General features: G+C 49.9%; 2 protein-coding genes across 2 annotated transcripts in view; both read right to left on the bottom strand.

Moving 5' to 3' along the window:
- LOC104126275 (vitamin D3 hydroxylase-associated protein-like) overlaps positions 1–4,613 on the bottom strand; it is a 10,709-nt gene extending 6,096 nt beyond the window's left edge. The window contains exons 1-5 of the mRNA XM_009638829.2: positions 4,392–4,613; positions 2,341–2,454; positions 1,851–1,994; positions 777–910; positions 181–387 (exon numbers count right to left, since the gene is read on the bottom strand). Of these exons, the coding sequence (XP_009637124.2) occupies positions 181–387; positions 777–910; positions 1,851–1,994; positions 2,341–2,454; positions 4,392–4,601 (809 nt within the window). The 5' untranslated portion in view covers positions 4,602–4,613. The remainder of the gene's footprint in view (positions 1–180; positions 388–776; positions 911–1,850; positions 1,995–2,340; positions 2,455–4,391) is intronic.
- Positions 4,614–11,033: 6,420 nt separating this feature from the next.
- Positions 11,034–14,856, bottom strand: part of LOC104126274 (vitamin D3 hydroxylase-associated protein-like) — an 11,883-nt gene continuing 8,060 nt past the window's right edge. The window contains 3 exon segments of the mRNA XM_035894234.1: positions 11,034–11,162; positions 11,468–11,613; positions 12,515–12,623. Of these exon segments, the coding sequence (XP_035750127.1) occupies positions 11,034–11,162; positions 11,468–11,613; positions 12,515–12,623 (384 nt within the window).

Here is a 14,856-nt window from a genome sequence, read left to right as displayed (position 1 = left end):
TTCCCCAAAAAAACTTAAAAATGCTGCCTCTTGGGAGAGGTTTTGAGCAAAGCAAGCCAGCATTTAAGAAACTGTCCGCTCTTTTCCCCACAGGTACTCACTGAGTACCTTGCCCCTCCTGCTGGGTTTGACAATTAGCAGGCTCCTTGCAGGGTGAGAAGGGCAGACCCCAAAACCTACCTGAGCCTTTCAGCTGTGGGTTTGAGCCCGCACAGCCCGCAGAAGCTGGAAGGCAGGCGGATGCTGCCACCGATGTCTGAGCCGATGCCCAGGATGGAGCCTCCCCCTGCGATCAGAGCTCCCTCCCCTCCCGAGGAGCCCCCGGGGCTCTTCTGGTGGTTGAAGGGGTTCAAGGTCTGGCCAAAGATGGGATTGCTGCAGTCGTAGCTGGGGACAAGAAAACCAGCAAGCAGGCTGTCAAGAACAGCCTAATGCCTTGAGTTTGTTGGCTCCCCCTTGCTGTGAGCTTCTGTGGCATAGCCAACCCCATCCTTCCATCCTCTAAGTCCCCTGGGACGTGGCTCATTGCCACGAGCCTCTGCTTTCCCTCCCATGCACAAGTGCACTTGATTTCTCTTATCTCATAGTAGATTTTTTTCCTCTTAATCTTATCTGAAAGCTATTCTCGTTGAACTGAGATTATTGGCAGCTGATGGAAGAGGGACCTGTCCAGGCAGCACCTCGGGAGGCAGGAAGGAGCCTGCCCTGGGACCTGCAGGCTGGGTTTTAGCTTCAGGAGCACAACCAGAGGAAAGGTTTCTAATGATGTATGTTACTTGAATAGGGATTGCGGCACGTTGGTCAGTGCAAATGGGATGGCCCCCTGTCTCTTCAAAACCTTGACTAGGATGCTGTCCTCCTGCACCAGAGTGCCCAGGCGTTGCACAAGCCCACAGGTCGACAGATGCCCCTGCAGAGAGAAGGAACAAGGGACATGGTCAACACAGTTGCCCTGCAGTTTTGGAAGGATGATCTGGTGTCCTCTCTGGGGGGAGGGTACTAACCCGCTCCCTTGCAAGCCCTTGCATGAATGGCCAAGAACTCGCTCTCCTTCAAACTTTGGCAGAGGGCTGCCAAACACTTACAGGATTAAGGCTTCTCCTGAAGCTGTCCTTGCTCTTTTCCTTGCTATTTCTCTCCCCTGACCCAGATGGAACTCCATAGGTGCACCAGCTCAGGATCAAACCCAGTGTCCTGCTGCCCAAGTGAGGCCACCAGAGGATGTTCAGGGAGGGAATATACACCCCAGGCAAACACAGTGCGATCCTTTTTCAGTGAGTCTTGGTGTTTGGGGATTGCTTTGGGCTAAGAGCCCTCTTAACTGTGTTGGTAAGTCAACATGGAGGAGACCGCCTAACAAGTTCAGTGCAGGAGTGTGTGGTCAGTCCTCACCAGGGCTTGGCTGTGAGGGGATCCCCGGTGCCTCTCATGCACAGGCTCTTTGCTAAGGGACTCAGTGGCCAGGCTACAGCACAACAGGGATTTGAGGTTAATGGTTCCTGCTACTGACTTTCTAGAAGCTGAGCCATGTTCTTATCCCTGATGCTGCAAACCTCTGAGTAGAAGTCTGGGTTATGGCCCAAACGACCATGTAGCCCAGCCAGTGCTGTCCAATGTATCAGAGAAGAAATCATTTGGGTGTATAAGTATTCACCCCTTGTTTTTTTGCTGATGGAGGCTTCTACCTGCCAGGGTTGCAGCTGCAATGAGATGTGGGGACACAGACCCAGCCAGGCTTCCCGTGGTGCAAGCAGGGAGGGATTGGGCCCCTTTCCCATTCTCAGTGTCCCACCACTTCACCACCCAACCCAGCTCATGATGGGACCCTTCATGGGCACAAAGGGAAGCACCTTGTGGCCGATGTGATCCTTGATGCTGACGGGGATGCCATAGAGCAGCCCTTTCTCCCCCTGCTCTTGTATCTCCTGGAGCTGCTCCTCACACTCTGGGATAAAATGTCGCAAGCAGTTTGTCTGCTGGGTCACTTCCAGGGCCTTTGCCAGACATGTGGAGGAATAGATGTTAATTAAGAACAGCATCATTACGCAGCTGCATTCAGGAGCTACCTGGATCTTCAAAACAAGGGCTAGTGGCTTGGCATGAACAGTAAACCCCTCCCCAGAGCATCCCAGCTCAAGTCATCTCAAAGGACTGTCCAGGGATGGGTCTGACCCAAGAGACAGAGAGATCCCTGCCTTTTCATACCTTTGTCCTGATATCTGCTATATTAAAGACTTGTCATAATCACCAGCTCTAGCAAGTCTTCCCAGCCACCAGCCCACACACCATGGCGTGGACAACATAAGTGATTTGCCCATCACACTGCGGACATGCACTCACCTTCTCTAAGTAGGTGTAGAGGACAGTCTTGGGGGACAACGACCCTTCCTGCAGTCTCCCAGTGAGTTCCAGCAGGGGCAGGGACAGAATGGCATCTGTCTGGACACTGGGGACCTGCAAGGGGAAGATGAAGGGAATGCCAGGACAGCGTCGTGGTTTAACCCCGGCTGGCACCTAAGCCCCACGCAGCCGCTCGCTCACTCCCCCCACAATGGGACGGGGGAGAGAATCAGAAGAGTAAAAGTGATAAAGCTCGTGAGTTGAGATAAAGACTGTTTAACAGGTAAAGCAAAAGCCATGCATGCAAGCAAAGCAAAGCAAGGAATTCATTGGCAGGCGGGTGCTCAGCCATCCCCAGGAAAGCAGGGCTCCATCACATGTAACAGTGACTTGGGAAGGCAAACGCCATCGCTCTGAATGTGCCCCGCCTTTCTCCTTCTTCCCCAGTTTACACGCTGAGCAATGACATCATATGGTGCGGGATATCCCTTGGGTCAGTTGGGGTCAGCTGTCCTGGCTGTGCCCCCTCCCAGCTCCTTGTACACCTGGCAGAGCTGAGAGCTGAGAAGTCCTTGACTAGTCCAAGTGCTACTTAGCAACAACTAAAACATCCCTGTGTTACCAACATTCTTCCCATACCAAATCCAAAACACAGCGCTATGCCAGCTACTAGGAAGAAAACTAACTCTTATCCCAGGCAAAACCAGGATAGACAGCAACTCCGGTTACCCTATGGCTCAGAGGGGATAAGTCTCTTAAGTTTTGCCAACATTATCAACAGAGCTTGCTTGGAAAGGCAGACCCTGCATGCGGGGGTTCAGATCTTGAGCTGCTGAGTGTTTCATCCTGAGCGTGGATGTCATGAACATGATGCAAACACAGGAGCCCAGCTGCCTCTGAAGGTGTAGAAGAGCTTCATGCATCCACTGCAGCAGAGAACAAGGCAATGCCTCACATCAGAGCCTTCCTCCTGGCACTGTGGGACCTACTTACCCACTGACAAAGAGGTAATCTCAGCTGAGCAAACACCAGCCTGGGCAGAAGGTACCAAAGTCCTTGCACACAAGTCTCAGGCTGGCCCTCACCCCTCAGAATGGGTACAGGCAGTGTGGGTCAGGACAAACAGCCCGGTCTGAGGACAAACATCCAACAGCTGAAGCCCAGCAAACTGCAAAGAAGTCCGTAGGGACTCACAGGTGGGTAAGTTCTACTCAGGTGAAGATGACTGGCAGTTCTCAGTGCTACCAGCTTTTTTTAAGGTTTTATAGCATATTTCTAGATATATATATTTAAGAAAAAAGGTTGTAAAGATATGTATCACCTGTAGCTGGTATGCTTTATCTCCTGTGTAAACATGAGCTAGTTTAACCAGTACCTACTCAGAAGCAAATGGAGCAGGAAGGAAAGGTGGTTACAAGTCAATGTTGCAGTAGGAATTCAGGGCCACATCCATGCTGGTTGGGTGCCTGCTTCATTTGTCCCCATGTCGTGTCCTGGTTGCTCCCAGGGGACAGTGCTAAGTTAGGCCAAGAATCTTCTGGTCAGCCTGCTGGGCCGGGAGGTCTCACTTGCTGGGAACCCTAGTGAAAGCTCTTTTGAAGACTCTCCAAGAGCCATCCAGAAGCCAGGTTTTAGAGACAAAGATATAAGAGTGTGGACAGAAGTGTAAACTTAGAGTTAGAAAGAGGAAAAAGCTTTCTTGCTTCTACCCATAAAGGGAAGAGACATTTCTAGATCCTGAAAGAAGTGTGTTTTGAATCAATGAAGGTCCAGTGCTTCATCACCTGTGTTGTCCAAAACCTCTTCCCAGTGAGTAATTCACATCTCTCTAGCTGCAGACTCCCACCGCATCTCATCCAGCTTGAGGAGAGCAGTGATCTCCCTTCCTCCCAAGGCAGCCTTTCTTCTTGTTGAGGGCTGCTGGCACATCTACCCTGGACTCCTTGTTATAAAAGCTATGGAGGCATGAGCTGGAAGTGGGGGGGGGGCTGAAGAACAACATCAGTAGACACCCCAGTGGGACTCAGACCCCCCCCAGAAGGACAAGTTACCTGCTCCCTGAACTGCTGGACAGCCTTTGCCATTTTCTTCACACCCTCATCTCGGGTCCTCCGAGCCTCTTCCATTTTCTTCTGGATCTGCCTTTTGCCCAGCCATTTCCAGACCACCATGGCTGCGGCTGAGCCACAGAGCAGGGCAAGGGCAGCAGAAGGATCCACTGCCCTCTCTGGCAGGAGCTGCCTCAGCTGTTGCTGCATCATAACGTGGCCTTCTGGTCTCTGGGGATGGAGTGAGAAAGAAAAGCAAGGCAGGAGCAGGAGACCTTCTCTGCCTCTCCAGACCTGTCCCTCCTCCCCAGCATTGCCGTCTCGGGTCAGCAAATAGTTCATAAGTCCAAAGCTGACCTCTGCAAAGCTGCCTTCAGTGGAGCGTGCAGTGGAGAATGATTGACCAGGAAACGGAAAAGGTGAAGTTCGACCAGTGAACCTTGTGGTGTCAGGTTTATAGGGGCTTTCTGGACTTCAGGAAGCGCTCCGCTGGGGAGGAAGGGCTGTGGGATCAGCTGAACAAAAGAAACAAGGAAATAGCTGCTCTTCTATTTCCTGCATAGCCTGAGAAGACAATGGGAGAAGGGGAAAAAACAACTTGAAATCACAAGACTTCCTTGCATGGGGATGGGGAGCGGTATGACGAGAGGATGGATAGCTGTGGGGTACCCACTTGATCACCGAATCCCTGAGCCTGTGCTGCTCCCATGGTGGCCAGAGGCTCTTTCAGGAGGCCTGTGGGATAGGGCTCAGCACTGCCGTGACGCCGCATGCACCAGAAGGAGGGGCTGTTCCAACCCCTTGACAGAGCACGCTGGTATTGCCTCAGGAGTGGAAAATCCCACAGGGCTGCAGGCCAGAAGCGAACTATTTCCAGCAGACATTGGGGTAGTTGGTATCTGAGGTCTTTCCAGCACAGATGCCTCTCGCTACAAGCACACAAGAACCAAGAGCTGAAGGCAACAACCCAGCCAACACCAGCCCCAAAACAAATGCCACGGTCTGTCTGTGATCTTCTCTGCAGGTTTTGGATGGTGGGTCCTCCTATGGGTCCCACCTTGAAAAAGGTTTTTGGGCAGCTAGATTGGGCATTACAAAACTTTGCAAGGTTGCACTTGATGGCCAGGGGCCTAGAACCTGATCCTGCTTCAACAGCGTGGAACTGGATATGGAAAGGAAGGTGAAGAGCATTCTCCCATCAGGGCTAGGTAGTCCTCTAATGCTTGATTTTTCATCCCGTGTCACGTCCATTCTTAGCAGTTGTAAGAGCTCACTGTTGCTTTCGGTAACAGTTTGCGTCAGTAGGGAATGTTCTTCTCTTTGTTCTTAACTGGGGAAATTTATGAAGGACTCTGAACAAAATTGGTTTTGGCATCCTCTAAGAACCAGTCTGGAGCTGACAGCAATTAGCTACGTGGTAACAAATTAAACTGGCCTTTTACTGTGTTCCTTTTCAGTGGCACCCTTGCTCAGAGGATGCCCCGTCAGCTAAGGCACTGCTGGTTTTAGGAGACCAGCGGCACAGGGACGTACCTGCAGCTGATCCCGCTCCCGCCCCACGGTGCTGGCTGCAGCAGGGGCCTCTGGAAGGCACACGTGAACAGGGTCAGCAGCAGCGATACCCAGCTCTCTCCCAGCCTCCGGAAAGCTGTGCAATGGCTTCCCCATGCAGAGGTGGGCACTTTGCCTATGTTACAGCAACAGAACCTCTATGATGGGCTGAGCAGATGTGGGAGGGTTCTTTTTTCCCTGTGCTGGGAAGTGTCAGGGCATTGGCTTCCCACATCCGCTTGTGCACTGGGACCGGTGCTGCGAACCTGCCCTTTAGACTCTTGGCAAATGTTCAAGGAGACAAAGGGCAGATTTACCAGCAGGCGCAGCTGTGTTTCCAGGTTGCCAGATGCTGCTGCGGAAGCCCCGTTCCTTATCAATGTGCGAGCATCTCCTCCTCCTTCATGAACCGGAGGGATGGCTCCTCCTGCCACCACCAGGCTGGGGACGGCCCGGCCATGGGCAGCCCCACGGCTCCCACCACCGCCTGCAGCAGGGACACAGGCACTGGGGACTGATGGGAGGGAGCGAGGGTTAAATTCACCCTCAGGACTGGGGTGGTTTCAAAACCCAAAATGCCTGTTTTGCACCCTCTGAGTGGACCTGTTGAGGCACTCCAAGAGCCACATGAAATTAAAGAGTCCCTGGCATGGAGCTGCACGGAGGTGGATGGGCAGGGTCGGGGGGGGCTGTCTGCGGACCCACATCAAGGCAAAGGTGAGCAAGGGGTGCTTGGCAGAGAAGTCTGCTGAGAAAGAGCCACTGTGCCCATGAGGAAACCGAGGCAGGGAAGCAAAGGGATGTCCCAAGTCAAATCTCAAGTCCATGGCAGAGGAGACAGACCCGCCTGGCTCACCGGTCAGCATTCACCCCTTCACATTGCACTGGTCTGCGCTAAGCAACCGAGGCCAAGTGCAATGCTTCTGCAATGTTTTTCTCGCCTGAATTGATCCAGGTCCAAGGTCAAACTCACCAGAGGAATTAAGATGAAAGCCAAGATCATTTTCAAAAGAGGAGTCAGCCTGTAGCAGCTGGCATGGGATTTCATGGTGGCATCCACGACATCTCCTTCACTTTGGACCATCAAAAAAAAAGGCAGTTAGACCAAGTCAGACAGTCCACTCCTGTCCCCAGCCCGAGCTGCACTGTCTTTGCTTGCAAAAGCAAACCTGCACTGACTTACTGCTACCGCACTCCATCCAACACCTCCAGCTCTCAGGCAGGCTGGCTTCTGACAGAAATTTGCTGTAACTAAACTGTCTGCCCTCTGAATTGGGAATAATTATTTTTAAGTCAGCTTTGACTCCATTTTGATTTAAATGAGAAAGAATAAACCCTGACAGTTGTAATTCATGTTCATGTTTTTGGAACCAAACAGTCTGATTCACTTTTTCAAAACAATTTACAAAACGAGGTATGTTAACTATGCTGCACTGAAAGAATTGCAAAGACATTTCACAGAATGCTGAAATCACAGTGAAATGGGCTGGTTCCCCCTGGAGAAGTTGTTCCAGTTGGCTCAGAGGGCTGAATAACTGTTTTCTGGGAACTCTCCAGTTTCTGACTCATTTCAGCCTGGAATATCTATTGGAAGCACGAGACTTTCCTCAATTCCAGTCCAATTCCACTAACACTCACAGAACAGAACACCTGGTAAGAAACTCACCACTACTTAACCTGCACCTTTCCAACAACCAAGAACATCAGCTGAGAGGTAAGGGTCTGTTTCTATCAACCCTTTTTCACATTGCTCAGCCAGGACCCGGCTGGCTCTCCCTGAATAAACTGCAATAGGATGGGGAGAGAAACCTCCCATACCAATCTTCACACCTCTGACAGGCGGGGGCTGCTTTCTCTCCTGACCATCCCTACTTCTTTCCCACTTGCGTAGGTGTTGCACTATTTTCCTCGGGCCTTTCCATAGCCATTTGGGTTTTATGAATCCTACTTACAACTCCTCCAGCAAGGTATAAACACCATCAGCAAAGATGCTGCAGAGAGCTGTTAGTTCTTCACCAGAAGTCCAGGAACTTCTTCCATCATGCCTGGTGTCTTGCACAGGTCTGTCCCCACCAAGTGACAGTAGATACTTCAGTGCCCTGATGGTGGAGGACTGGGATGTCCCCAGCTGCTCCATGGCTGGGCACAAAGCTACAGCAGGAAGCTGGGCTTTTCGCCGGTCAGAGAATCACAGAATGGCAAGGGTGGGAAGGAACCTCTGGAGATCATCCAGTCCAACCCCCCTGTGAAAGCAGGTTCACCTAGAGCATGTTGCACAGGGCATCGTCCAGGTGGGCTTTGAATATCTCCAGAGAAGGAGACTCCACAACCTCCCTGGGCAGCCTGTGCCAGTGCTGAGTCACCCTCAAAGTAAACAAGCTCTTCCTCATATTCAACTGAAACCTCTTATGCTTCAGTTTGTGCCCATTGCCCCTTGTCCTGTCGCAGGGCACCACTGAGAAAAGTCTGGCTCCATCTCACCATGGGCAAGCAGGGCGGGGGGAGGCCAGGGGATCTGAGTGTGAAGTAGAACAGTAACAGAAAAAAAAAAAGGAAAAAAAATTAAAAATAACAGAGCAGATTGTGACCATGCTTGGAGAGATGAGGAATTATGCAGCTAACAGCTGTCTCAGAGTGAAAAATATACCAACCCTAATTCTTGCATTTTTCTGTTTCCAGGGTGAGCCTTGCTATGTCAAGGCGTTTCATTTCACCTACTTCTTAAACATTTGCTTTTAGCTACTTCAACTACCTCCTTCCTTGAAAGCTGCTTGAAATGAATGTCTGGGATCCCGGGGAAGTTGGTGTCTCTAATGCCCTCTGCCGCTTTCTGTTACACCAGAGAGCTGTTTGCTTCGGGTCCTGTAAGAGGCCAACTGACCTGTCCCAACAACTCACGTTCTGCTGATATCCATTATTCTAGAGGGTTTTATTTGCTCCTGATGCTGTGACTATACGAAGTCTAACCTGCAAACTAAAGAAAAAAGCGCTGCAAAATAAAGTAAAACCAAATAAAAGAGCTGGGTTGTCTGAGGACTCAATCTCTCGACCTTGCTCAGTTACTTACCTGGCTGCAGAATGAAATGTGGGTTGAGGAGAGAGGATTTAAATTCTTATCAGGAGGAAGGAGGAAAAACAATCAAAGCAAAGATTGCCGCCAGGATATCATGCTGGAGATGAAAGAAACTAGTAGAAACGAAGCCCTTTTGGCCAAAGCAGCATTTCTACCTAATTCTCCAAGATAGAACAAAGCCTGGACTTAGGCCAGTGCCAGGCAGCTGGACAAGCACTTTGCAAACACACAGTGCAGGTCTGCAAGGGCTGCACAGCCTGAGCCAGCAGCTTATGTGAAGGAGCCACGGAAGGGTTTGAAACACAGTGGCACTGTGCTGGTGGGTGTGGGAAGGAGCTGGCATCCTCTCTCCAGCCCGGAGGAGGTCTGGAGGAAGAACTCTCCTGCAAACCTAAAGCTATGCCCTACCAAAGGCCTTTCCTTCCTTGAGTTTCAGCTCCTGAGCTCACCAGACTGCTCTCAGCATCACCGCCTCCACTTTTCCCCCACATTTATGCAGCAACGCCAGCTGACATCATGAACAACCTCTTCTGAGAAGGACCCTGAGTTTTACTCAGGAAGGTGCTTTGCTCTCTGCCAAGCTGAGGCAGTTACCTGCTCTTTAAATTCCTGAACAGACCCCTACACCTGGTCCAAACCTGTATGTTGTTTCCCCCATGCCTCGTCCATCTTCTTCTGGACATTTCTCCACTTCATCTGCTTCAGTGCCAGGAGAGCTCTGGGGGAGCTGCAGGCCAGGGCTGAGCACAGCCATGCACTCTGCTTCAGTACCTGCTGGATCACAGTGAGCACTTCCCTTTGGGTGCTGGGTCCTGGGAGCTAATGCTGTGGGATCCTGAGATCTAACGACTGGCTGGAGGCAGGAGAGGGGAGAGTGGGAGGAATGGTAAATCCCTTCCAGAGCCAACCACAAATAGCAGCTGGAATGCAGAGCAGAAGCATGCATGGAGAAATTCCTTTTAGAAATAGGACACTCTGACTTAATTCAGCCTTGCAAAGATATGGAGGGGTACGTGAGCAAAAGACACTGTCCTTTCCTTGCAAAACAAGGTCTGTGGATGCTCAGATCTAGCCAGGAACACTGCCTTTGCTCCTGGCCTGGATAGTCATGGTCATTTGGCAGACTCCCATCAGGCAGGAGCTCTGTGGCTGGTGCGGCCCAGCAGCAGCCCTGCCCAGGCAGGGCATCTTCTGGGATCAGGGCTGTGCCATGGACCTTCTCCCTGCTCTGTGCTGAACAGAGGATGGTGAATCAGGCTGGGAAGCCAGGACTCACTGTGTTGTGATCATGCAAGGCTGCTGATGCTGACTGCAGCATCCCTGTCAGCCCCAGGGAGGCAGATAAATAATGAAAGCAGCACTGCCCCTTGGCCCTGTGGCTCTCTCCTCCTGTTGGGGATACACCGCCTCTGGCCCCGGCGCCTGCAGAGATCTGCAGGTTTGGAGAAGTCACAGATCATCGCTGACCTTGATGCCTTGTTTCAAGGCACACTTCGTTATTTAAAGCATTTTGGTCTCCATCACTCCCACCTTCCCTTCGTCTCTTCCTCCTTCCTTCCATCACAGGCTGACTGCAAGTCTTTGCCAAGATGTCTCTTAGCCAACCAACGGCACAGACGGAGAGGGAATCCTGCACTTACCTGGTTATACTCTCCCACAAACATCTGCTCCTGCCCACTGTTGGAAGTAACATACCGGGGTAAACAGCTCTTTGATCTCATATCATGCAACAGATACTGTTACACTATAGTTATTGGAGTCCTTTGGTCCAGCATTAACTTTCATTCCTTTCTTTTGGTTTTTTTTTTTTGACTCAATTTAATTCTAACAAAGAAGGACAACTTGGACAGAGATGAGATTTTTTTTCCGACTGTTTTTAAACAGCATTTATCACCAGTTTATTAAAACGGTGGTTCAGGTCTGCAGGTCACTATCTACTTTGCTTTGTGCATCAGGTAGAAGGTGGCTGGAGTGAAAGGCAGGGAGTGAAAAGTCATCAGAGTGAAGGCAGGCTCCCAGAATCATGCATTTCTCTTCTTGCCATGGGCAAGTGTCTCCACCTCCTTCATGAAGCGAAGGCACAGCTCCTCCTGCCATGGCAGAGCCACGCATTGGACGGCCACTGGCAGCCCCACAGCTCCTTCCACAGCCTGCAAAAGTTAAGCACGGTGCTGAGTCAGAGCACCACAGCACCTGGGGAGGCACAAGGAGAGCATCTTTTGACGTTATAGGAAGAGAAGACAGAATAAGACATGCAAGGGGACAGTTGTCATACTGATGTACACCAGCCAAGTTTCACCACATGCAGGGCAGTAACACGGTGTATGCAAACTGCATTGCTAAACAAGCTCCCACTCTCACCAGGAGATGTAGACAAGCTTTGAGACAATGTACCAGAGGCGTCACTGTGCCAGTCATAACCTTCTGCGAAGACTTAAGCTCTTTTCCCACTGACCTCTTTCATCCTCTTATCCCAAGGGTCTCCGTAGTGGCCTCGGTAACGTGTCAGTTCTTCTTCATCAGCTCTTGTGACTGTGCTGACCGGCACCACCCCAGCAGGGAAGTTTAAGACATTATATAAATTGGTATAAGAGGTCGCAGCTGGAAAAGATCACACAGAGCATGCAAAATGGCAAAATTTAGTGTGCTGGGCCAGCGGTGACTTTCGGACAATAATTTGGGTTGCAGGAATGTGGTGGCAGCAGGTGGCTGGAGTTGCTGGACCTTAAGAGACCATGAAAACATGCCACTTTCAAAGGGACTTTTGATGGAGCGGTCTGAGGGCCACATGGCTGCTGAGACCATAGAGACCCATGTCTTCACCTGTCAGTCGGGAGGAGGTTAGATCTGCTCTGGGAGAGACAGATACAAGTATTTGATCTGCTTCAGAGTCTGCATCGATGTCTCCCATATCCCAGGGAAAAAATCCCAGCTATCTTTTCAAGATAATCCAGATGTCCAGTTCTATAACACCATCTTGGGGATTTTGGATCCCAAAGGGCTGTTGCTAGAGACATGGAGGACCCTGACTGTTTGCTGGAAGCTATAAAAAATTGCCTTTTTCTGCAAGTCACAGCCAACAAGCCTTTCTGCAATTTGAAAAATCTTGGGAAATGCAAGATGGCCACATTTCAGAAGAGCCTGGCCTTGTACTAAGGTCTACCACCCCTCTGCCAACTATCCTCACAGCCATTCTCTGCTGCAAGAGTAGCTCTTGGGCTTTCTACAGGACAAACGATGCAGGGGAAACTGGGACATGAATGACTGGGACATGTGTGCCACTAATTGCTGCCCCATAATGATCTAAACACCTGCAGCTCAGATGAGGCTGGGGCATGAGAAGACCCTCCCAGAGGAGACCTCTCCTTTGCTTTCTTCCCCAGAAGGAAGACCAAGAACCACCCATGCTTTGGGGAACGTCCAAGAGACCAAAATATCTTGCCCCAGCTCTGCCCACAAACACCACCATGGATGCATCTGGAGACACCTCAGTGGGGATTACCAAATAACTTCCCAGCGTAGCCATGGTTAAAGGCTGGCCCCAGCGCGGGACAAAGAATCACATCCAGCCTGAGGTTCCTCCATTTAGCAATGAATTCAGTGCGGTAAACCTAGAAGAAAAGAGAGAGGAGATGACAAACAACATCTGTTGGAGAGCAGTGGCAGATCAATGCCTACAGCATGGGAAAAGGAGGGGAAAAAACCTTCCTGGATACAACAGAAAAATCAAATAAAATCTGAGTTGTGCTTTGAAAGAACCAATGGATTTTGGTTTTCCACCCTTAGGTTTCCTGTCAGAATACCACATGCTGCCCAGACATAGATATTAATGCTAGACGGGCATTTCAGAGTTGATTTCTTCAAATGTTAACCCAGTCCTTCTTATGAGCAGTTCTGTCTTTGAATTTTATTGAATGGAGACCAACAACAGTTTGAAGAATTATGTCTAGCTGACTAAACAGTCAAATTTCCTGAAAGCTTTGGTTAATTTGGTAGAAGAATCTAGAAGACATGAATTCAAAACACTTCCACAAAACTTTCTTTCATTTTGCATCAGGATACAGGTAAGAAAAAGAAGCAGCAAGAGGCCGCTGGGCAAGCCCGAGGTCTTCCCCCCACAGTGCAGGAGGCACAGCTTCAAGCTGGTACTGTAGATCCACGAGAGATCCACGTTTGTAGTCTGTTTCACCACAGCTTGGTTGAACATCAGGCAATGAATGAACCCCTCCTCGAAGAGCTGTTCCACTTTGTCTTAGTAAATAGACATGAACGGAGCACAGTACGGCTGCTTCTGCAGCCATATTCTGGTGACAAGGACACGTTTGCCCCATGGCGCAGCCCCTGTTCTGCACAACTCCTTCACTCCAAGTTTTCTGTGGAAGGGTCTTCCACATCGCTAATGAAAGCCCCAGCCACTTGGCTTATGTTTTAGTCTGAACCCAATTTCCATCTGCAGTCTAAGATCCTTCCTGCTGCAAGTTCAACAAATGAGATGGGTTTCCAGGAAATACAGTCTGTGTAGCTAACCCAGTGGTTTTTCTGAGAGAAAAGCTGGTCACTAGCCAAAAGTTTTGAATCAGCTCTTGTTTGCAGTGGATGAAAAAATGTGCATGTGGTTTCACTGAAGAAAAACAATTCAAAATATCTCCGAGGCCAACAAACCTTTTTAAGAGTTTTCTTTTTGGTTGGTTTTTTTTGTTTTTCTTTTTTTTTTTTTTTTTTTGCGGGGGAAGAGGAATCTGTTTTCACCAAAAAAAACCCAACAAAAAAACCAAACCCAACCAAACCCATTTCTTTCCAAACACTTTCATCAGCCCAGTGACCAGGCAGGTTTGTAGGAGTTTTCCGTCTGCCCCGTAATCTGTCAGACCTGCTGCAAGTGAGGGTGCAGGTCCATCGAGCGACTGGCGCCGATGGAGGCTGCGTGGTGCAGGCTGGGGGCACGCTTCTTCTCGGCGAGGGTTGCGAGGGTGTCCCAGGGAACACAGATCCTGCCTCGTGGGAGGACACCAAAACAGCTCAGCTCCTTCAAGCCTTGCAAAACACCAGCTGAAAGGGGATACAATTGCTCCCTATAAATAGACCAAGGACAAGGGAGGCAGTGGAAAACACCAGAGAGGAGAGGTGCTATTTAAGCTCAAGGACAGGAATAAAATTAGTATAAACTGGAAGTGAATAAACAGCACAGGAGATACGAAGGTTTGCAACCATCAGAGCAGGGAGGGGAAGAGCCGGCCAATAAAAACAAATGCAAGCATAAAACTCAACTGGTTTTAAAGAGGAACCTGACCAGTTTGTGGGCAGCACTGGACTCAGCTGTCCAGGAGAACCCTTCCTGTCCTGTGTTTCTGGTCCCAAACGAGTTCATATGAAATCCACCTAAGCCAAAGCGTTCACAAACACAATTTTGGACTCCTAAGGTCTCTGCTTGACAGTTCAAGCATGGTCTTAGCTCGTGACAACAGCATCCAATATCTGAAATGCAGGATTTGCAGCAAGAGACAGAAAGAAGGAAAAATGAAGCCTCATCTTTAGTGGCTGTTCTTATGCTCTTTCTGCTTAGAAAATGCAGGGCAAAGGATAATCTTTCTTCCCCATCCTCCACTAAGTAGAGACCCTCACAGGAACATCTATTGCCTTGAGATCTTATCAATTATTGCAAAGCTTAACTTTCAAAGAAAAGCCTAGGTGCTTTATTTCCACATGACCCATTTTGAACACCAAATGCACCACAGAGCTCAAAGCAATTGCTTAGAAACTTTAGAGATCTCTCACTATATTTAGTAAGGGGAAAAAAAAAAAAAAAAAAAAAAAAAATCACTTTACCCCCACTCCCCGGGCCTA

The sequence above is a fragment of the Egretta garzetta genome, unplaced genomic scaffold (genome assembly GCF_000687185.1).
Source record: "Egretta garzetta isolate BGI_Z169 unplaced genomic scaffold, ASM68718v1 scaffold145, whole genome shotgun sequence".
Lineage (NCBI taxonomy): Eukaryota > Metazoa > Chordata > Aves > Pelecaniformes > Ardeidae > Egretta > Egretta garzetta.
This window is presented reverse-complemented; position numbering and strand designations above follow the sequence as displayed.